General features: G+C 42.7%; 1 protein-coding gene across 6 annotated transcripts in view; it reads right to left on the reverse strand.

Annotated features, from left to right (window-relative positions):
• The window catches only part of mgaa (MAX dimerization protein MGA a), a 40,997-nt gene that overhangs the window by 17,444 nt on the left and 15,981 nt on the right, over positions 1 to 7,572 (reverse strand). For 4 of the 6 annotated variants that reach the window (XM_015052526.1, XM_015052530.1, XM_015052529.1 and 1 more), the window contains exons 4-14: positions 7,147 to 7,261; positions 6,862 to 6,960; positions 6,262 to 6,390; positions 5,978 to 6,097; positions 4,288 to 5,021; positions 3,058 to 3,334; positions 2,817 to 2,944; positions 2,644 to 2,721; positions 1,992 to 2,109; positions 1,515 to 1,879; positions 4 to 528 (exon numbers count right to left, since the gene is read on the reverse strand). In XM_015052526.1, the coding sequence (XP_014908012.1) occupies positions 4 to 528; positions 1,515 to 1,879; positions 1,992 to 2,109; positions 2,644 to 2,721; positions 2,817 to 2,944; positions 3,058 to 3,334; positions 4,288 to 5,021; positions 5,978 to 6,097; positions 6,262 to 6,390; positions 6,862 to 6,960; positions 7,147 to 7,261 (2,688 nt within the window). The remainder of the gene's footprint in view (positions 1 to 3; positions 529 to 1,514; positions 1,880 to 1,991; positions 2,110 to 2,643; positions 2,722 to 2,816; positions 2,945 to 3,057; positions 3,335 to 4,287; positions 5,022 to 5,977; positions 6,098 to 6,261; positions 6,391 to 6,861; positions 6,961 to 7,146; positions 7,262 to 7,572) is intronic. The other 2 variants (XM_015052527.1, XM_015052528.1) reach the window with 2 other exon arrangements.

A 7,572-nucleotide genomic window follows, 5' to 3' on the forward strand; every position in this document is an offset into this window, starting at 1 on the left:
CGCCTTCTTTTGGAAGTCCTTTGTAGACTCCGCCTTCTTTTGGAAGTCCTTTGTAGACTCCGCCTTCTTTTGGAAGTCCTTTGTAGACTCCGCCTCTTTTTGGAACCCCTTTATGGTCTCCACCTCGTTTAGATGGTTCTTCGTAGGTGTCACCTCTTTCTGAAAGTCTTCCATAGCCTCCACTTCCACCTTTAACTTCTTCTGCCAGTCCTTCATAAGCTCTGTCTTCTCCATCACCTCTTTCTGGCATTGCTCCAAAGGATCCATTTTCACCTTTACCTTCTTCTGCCAGTCTTCCATGGGCTTGTCCTTCACCATCACTTCCATCTGGCAGTCCTCCATGAGCTCTTCCTCCTCCTCTTTCATCACTTCCTTCTGCCATTCCTCCATGGGCTCCTCCTCCATCACCTCCTTCTGCCAGTCTTCCACAGACTCTACCGACACAGAGTCTGTGAAAGACTGATTCATCATATTCTTCGAGCGTTTAGGAGCCTTCTCATTTTTTGAAATCAAACCAGAGCGGTTGTCCTAAAAGACAAAACATGTTGGGTAAGGTCAAGGATACATTATAACAAGAAAATCAAACGATTCCATTTAACTTAAACTTCAGTGAAAAAAAAAGACGCATAACATGTCACCAGCAACACTACAAAATGGATGAACAGTCACTTCTGAGCGGCATACAGTTTGAAGCTACAAACTGGAAAATTCAGTTTCTCTTAATATAAAAATACAACCCTTTCCATCTCTGCATGGACGTTGACGTGTCCTAGAAGTGGCTAAGATGGCTGGAAATATTGATGACAATGATAATGATTACAAAGTATTTTAATATTTGGAAATTAATTTTCGTATTATACCTACATGGGAAAAACTGAGTCTACCAAATGATTCAGTGGTATCTCCCAACACAAGCCACTGAATCAGGCCTGAGCACAGCTTTTCAATAAGGCTGAGGTCTGGACTTAAACTAGATCATTGCATTGCCAGTTTGGGATCACTGACCAGTCGTTGACTCAGTTTGGACAAGGACTGCTGAACACATAGCTTCATGTCTGACTCTAAAATACCTTGGTTTACAGAGAAGTTTATGGTCAACTTAATGACAGTAAGGTGCCAAGGTTTTGTGATGCCAAACAAGCCCACATCATTACCCTTCCACAACTCTGCTTGACACTGACATGATGTGTTTGGGCTCATAAGTCCCTGTTTGTTGTATCCACCATACAAGGGATGGACAATAGAGTTGGGCATTTATCGTTATTGTTAAACTTTTTTTTGTCATGCTGAAAACTGTCAGTCATTATGACAGCTTTCACAATGACTGACAGTCATTGTGACTGAATTTATGAATTCATTCATAAATGAATGAATTCATAAATTCATTCATTTAGGAATGTATTCATTCATAAATGAATGAATATTCATTCTACAATCTTCTTCAAGTTGACATAAGATTCTGTTGCTTAGAAATAGCATTCCAGATGTGGACCAACATTTAACTTGTTCTTCACCTGTCTGTGTTGAGCTGCTGGTTTGATCCCTCGTTTCTTTCCACGAGTCACTGGTTTTTTGGCTGGTGCCTTTTTCCTGTCCAGAATGGGTGTTGAGATCTGGACCTTATACTCGATGCACCTGTTTCCGCTAGTTTCATCCACCGTCTCGTCGATTGGAGTGATGAGGTAGTTTTTGATCCAGAAAGGTTTGTCCAGTTGATCCTGAGCCATCGCCTCACATAGCTTCTTCAACACGTAGCTGCGGTCGCTGTCGTTCACCCACTTGCAGTCGGCCAGGATCATGAGGCGTTTGGATGGTTTAGAACAGAGTGCTTCTGAAGAACCTGGAGGACTAGCGCTGGGTGATTTGTCTGCATCTGCTGCTGAAGAACGAGAAAAGCTTTCCATTACGCTCAGGACATGAATCTGAAAATACAACTAGCACTAAAAGCTGATGGGAAAACATCCACCGTGATGGGTTGGTCATGAACTTACCAGAAGGAGGTCTGGGTGTGGTAACATTAGTCTGTGTAGGGCCTTGTTCTCCATGTTTGTGGACTTTCAGTCCTGCAGTTTTATCCTTGGATGATATCAGTGCTTTGGATTCTTCCTCCTGTTGGGTAAATATTGGACTACAGGTCAAATGGTCCAGGAATGAGTCAAGAGAAGTTCAGATATGGATCTGTCTTTTTGGTGGAAAATGTTAGTCATATACTATTGTATAAAAACAATTCCAAAACAGATGCTCCTCATGTTCTTCACTCCCAATGTGGTGCAGAAAATTATGTCTAGTGTCTACTCACAATGCATTGCTGTAGAATGACACTTAACAGGTAAGTCTTTTCTGACCAAAGCCCTAACGAGGTCAAGAGTTAGCAAAACTCAATCAAAACCATGAGTGAAAGGTCTGTTCTATAGAATCACTTCCTGAAGCACAAACCGTTAAGGTAGGTGTGGAATGACAAATTTGATCCTGATGAGAGTGATATACTTTGTTCCAACACATGTTGGGTGTCAACATGATTAAATTTGCCATTTGCTTCCTCCAAATCCAATGTTGGTGTCGCTCTTAAGCATTAGAAGAACAAATGTTTATGATGAGTGCTTTAGGGCTGGTGGTCCCCACCACTGATCTGAGCATCATTACCTTCTGTTTCTGCGTCTTCCTGATGTAACTTCGAACTCTGGCACAGCTGCTGCGATATTTCCTTCTCACCTGGACAGACTTTAAAAAAAATAAAAATCACAGCATTCACTTCAGCCCATATCTTCCCCCTTTACTCGCATTGTGCCGGTATCAATGCTGTAAACAATAATTACAGGTGGCTGGAGGAAGGGGGCCACATCCGGCGCATGGACTGGCTCTGGATCAGAGGAGTCGGCGTCCTTCCTCCACAGGGTCCGGACCCGCTCCGCAGGGTGGGCCACGGTCTCTGCCTCTTTCAGGACTGCAAATTCAACAGGTTGGATGGAGTGCGCTTACACCTTTTCAACAACAAGCTGCTTCTACTTAAAATAATTTGTTCTGGTTAAACAATGAAGGCAGAATTTAAAAATGTACCATAGGCCATCTTCATCATCCTTCTCCTCTTCTTCTTGAGTTTGCATTGCAGGGGGGAGGGGCTGGCGTCAGAGCTATCCAGGTTCTTGAGCAGAACCATCTTCTGCTTAAGGCAGCTGCAGCCGAACATGCAGAGCGGCCGGCCACAGTGGCTGATCCTGGAACAGTGAGACAAACTGGAGCAGACGCATCCCAGCCTGCAGAACTCGTTCAGACAGGCCACAGCTTGTCTCTGCCTTAGCTTGATCGGCGACGTCGGGTTTTCTCTCACAAAACCCTGAGTGGGGAGTGGAAAACAGTCAGCAGGGCCGACAGGTTGGTACCTTATGCTGCAGCTAGAAGCATACTTTTTTTTATGACTGATACACAATTTACAGAACAGATCAGAAAGATTTCATACAAGGATGTTTATGAACTCTCACTTGGAATGTGTTGGTCCCTCTAGTCAATGTATTCCATGTTTTAACCCTTTCCTGCCTCATTTAATTTCTAATTAGATAAACAAAATTATACATGATTTGAGGTCAAGCACATTAAAGGAAGTAGAGAATGTTCATTTAAAAGGGGCAGTATTATGCGTTTTCTACCCACATTGTATCATTTTATAGCACTATCAAATAACTATGTCACCTTCAGTAGTTATAAATACGCTGTATGTATCAAGTAGAACTTGAAAGAAATTTGACTTTGTAATTTTACACCTTGAAATTGGGCCTCTGTCTATTTAAGAAACTCCTGTTCTTTCTGAAACTCCACTTTCAGGAAGTCATCACAACATGGCTCCTCTATTAACCCTTCATCAATATTTTCATCAATATTACTCTAAGAAGTAGCTCCTATAATGAACTCAGCTAATGCGCTGGTCCATCACATGTTTGCTAACTGCTGCTGGCTAGTCTGAAGGAGCTGAGTGGCGGACCGATCACACCCCCTTACTCTCTGCTATGCTACAGCTTCTTCCCATTAGCAGAGCTTGTTGTGGATGCTAATGCTAGTCACCTTGGCCACCTGTCCCATACCAAACTGTCATGACATAGTGACAGTTTTAACAAACGGGTAAAAAAAACAAACATATTTTTTATAAAAGTTACATACTCCAGTTTTAACTCTTGAAGTTGGAACTGAGAGAGCCTTCATTAGTTTCTCTGACATATTGAATGCTGCAGGTCTAATCTTTAAAAGGAGACAACAGAGACACAGACCCATCCTGGTAAACAAAATGGAACTCACAGTTTGGGTGAAGAGGGACATCAGAGCGATGGTGGCCCTCTCTGTGGAGATGCTGGTTTGGAAGCGGCCCTCCAGAACCACACTGTCCTCCAGTTCCTTGAGCCTGGCGTAGGTCCGGGTCACTGTGACTCTGCTCTCCTTTCTCTGGCCATCCACAGAGTGATCAGACGGCTGCTTCCTCACAGAGTCTGGTTTGAGCTCAGAGTCGGACTCAAGCGGAGCCATCTCCTCAGACACGTTGAGGGCCGTGGACACACTGAGGGTCTGAGAGGACGCTCTGGGTTTCAGCCTCCTCCTCTTTGTAAAAGCAGGTCCATTCAGAGGTTCTGAGGTCAGAGAACCGGGCACGGAGTACTGCAACTGTACAGCTGTTGGAAAGTCCGAAGCAGTACAAGCAGCTTTGATTCTGTTCGGTTTGGGACCTCTGGGTTTCCTCTCTGCCCTCCGGCAGGCCGCGCTCTCTTTGAGTCGTGATCTCTTCGAAGGCGGGATGAACCCGGATATGATGTCCGAGGCTGGCGAGCCGGCTGAGGGCTTCTTCAGGATGTGGTCCAGAGTCCGGACATAGCTGGTGCTGCTCACAGGGAGCCGGTAGGACGGCGCCTCCGCTGGTGGCTGGGAGAAACTGGAGGCGCGCTCGTCGATCAGCTTCCCCTCCGATTCCAGATACTCGTCCAGCATGTCGCTGCAGAACGCAGACAGGTTCTTCTTTGGCAGGTCGGCACTGGGGCCAGCTGCAGGATACAGAGTGAGACATTTAAGGAGGGTTGAAAGCAAAAGTGTTCATAATGATATCCGATTCAACATGTGGGAAGGCAAACTGGTGATTGGTACTGTTGGTGTGTTGTTTTCTTTTTCCCTCCCTTGTGTCTGTTTCTTGTCTGAGCACAAATTTATGTGTACGTAAATGGGTCGGCATGTTTATTTCCTCAAAATCAATTAAGAGATGTGTAAAATATAAGTGTTCTTTTATTTTTTTGCAAAAACTACAAACTTCAGCTCATTATATCAGGATATTATGTTCAATATCCTGACATATTATGTTGATATATACATAATAAAAAAAAAAAATAAAAAAAAAAAAATATATATATATATATATATTCATATATATTCAGTGATATATATCAATTAATATAGAATAGAATATTCAATAATTTCACTGAACTCTGATCCAGAACCACACAGCCTTCTGGGAGATGAAGGCAGAGCTTTAGCCAATCAGCCTCTCAGGGTCAGCTATGCAAGATGGGTGACATCAACTTAACTCACTCACTCTTTGGTTACCTAGCAACAACCTGAATAACTTGAGCAGCAGTTTCAGGTGTGTAAAGCTTTGACTGCCGCTCACATGTTAGACGACGGGTCCATGAGGAGACCAGAGTCCTCATGACAGCTAAGATGTTGAAACAATTTGGAATGACGCTGTAACATATCATAGAATCTGAAAAAAGTGAATCGTTTTGAATACTTTTCAAATGGACAGCATGTTTGTAAAAAAAAAAAAAAAACTAAAGAAAACGTATGTTGTTTCTCTACTTGACAACTTATGCATTAGTCTGTGTGTCTGACACATAAAATCCTCAGAAAATGCATCTGTTTGTAGTTATACACATGGAGAGGTTCCAGAGTTATGGACACTTCTGCACTGTGCTGTATTGACTAAAGCTGAGGACATGATGAGAAGCACCTTCAGGTTTTGGAGCAGAGGCTGATTCGACCTCTGACGAGGTAAACTTCTCTTTCCAGCCTTTAATCTGGGTCAGATCTGTAGTTTTTCCAGTTCTGGACTGAAATGAAGCAAAAACCCCTAAAGACAAAAGAATAATAAGAAAAAAAAGGTAATTAGATTCTGGATCAGTGGCACTTTACCATGTTAAGATTTATTTCTAAACATTTTATTGTTAGTTCTGTTTGTCTCAAAACACAGAAACTCTTTCAGAATAAAAGCACCAAGTCTGTGAGGATGCCTACCCTGAGAGGTTGGGGTCGTCTGGGTCAGTGGCTCCGTAACGACTCCAGGAAGGGGGATGGGAAGAGAGACTCCCAGGTACTGCAGGTCAATGGACAGCGCCGGATCCAGGAGGGTCATCTTAAGACCAACTGAGGCCACAAACATCACCAGACATGAAGCATTATCTTAGAGTCAATGACAGCTTTAAGTCAACTCACTGGAATCCAGTAGGGGTGCACGGATTGTAGTTTTCTGGCCGAACAATGATTTTAATTTTTTATATATTTTTTTGACCTGTTGATTCTGATTTTGGCCAATACCGTTTTTTTTTTTTTGTTTGTTTATTTGTTTTGTCTGAAATGTTGCCAAATATAGCGACAAAATTAATGAGTTAGCAACATTGTGATGACTGTTATTAACCGTAGATGTGACCTAATGGGCGGGTCTGTCAGTCTCATGCCAGAGCAAAAGAGGACAGTGGCTGATCTTCAGATCTTAGCGCAGATAAATAAGATCAGTTTCACACCTAAAACCTCGATCACATAAAATGCAGGAAATCATGGGCAGATTTATGGACCGGCATATTTATCGGTGCAACCCTAGAAGGCAGTAATGCATACCTTCCTGCAGCACAGGGTGGATGACCTGCCTGTGTTTCATAAGCTTTAAGTCTCGAAGAAGAGTTTCCTCATGAACCGCGATTGTCTCCTCCAGACTCTCTGTTGAAATTGTGAAGGTTCATGTCAGACCTGAATTCATCATCATCTCCCCCTGTACACCCCCAGACCCCAAAGCTGACCAACATCTGATAACCAGAATCTGGTACACAACCTCAACTTCACTAGATGAAAACATTGTTAATCAAACTCGGATGGTTTGATAAAGAATGATGCTTGTTGTGATACCCCTGCTGCTGCTGCTGCTGTCGTCCGCCTCTTCATCAGGTTTGGGGTCAGGGGTCAGCTCAGGGTCAGGGAGCAGCTCTTCAGATGACTCAGCTGTATGGAGTTTTAGGGCCTCCTGAAACGATAGGAATCTTTTTATTCTTATTCTCAAAATACATCAATGGGAAGATATTTAAAATACAGTAAAATTATTAATCGACAAGTTAATAATGACAACAAACAGTGACTCAGTGATTCTTGAGAATAGGGACAAAATGGGTTTTAATTTTCCCATATTTTCTTTTACCATTTCTCAACCTTATGTATGCAAATATGACAAATAGTGTTTTGGAAATGTAAAGATGTTAAGGTGCAGGCTCCCACTTGCAACATTTTTTTTTAAATTACATTTTTAATCGACCTGACCCAGAACTTTGTTATCACCAT

This window comes from Poecilia latipinna, unplaced genomic scaffold (genome assembly GCF_001443285.1).
Source record: "Poecilia latipinna isolate Pla-1442-1.1 unplaced genomic scaffold, P_latipinna-1.0 Scaffold1117, whole genome shotgun sequence".
Taxonomy (NCBI): Eukaryota; Metazoa; Chordata; class Actinopteri; order Cyprinodontiformes; family Poeciliidae; genus Poecilia; species Poecilia latipinna.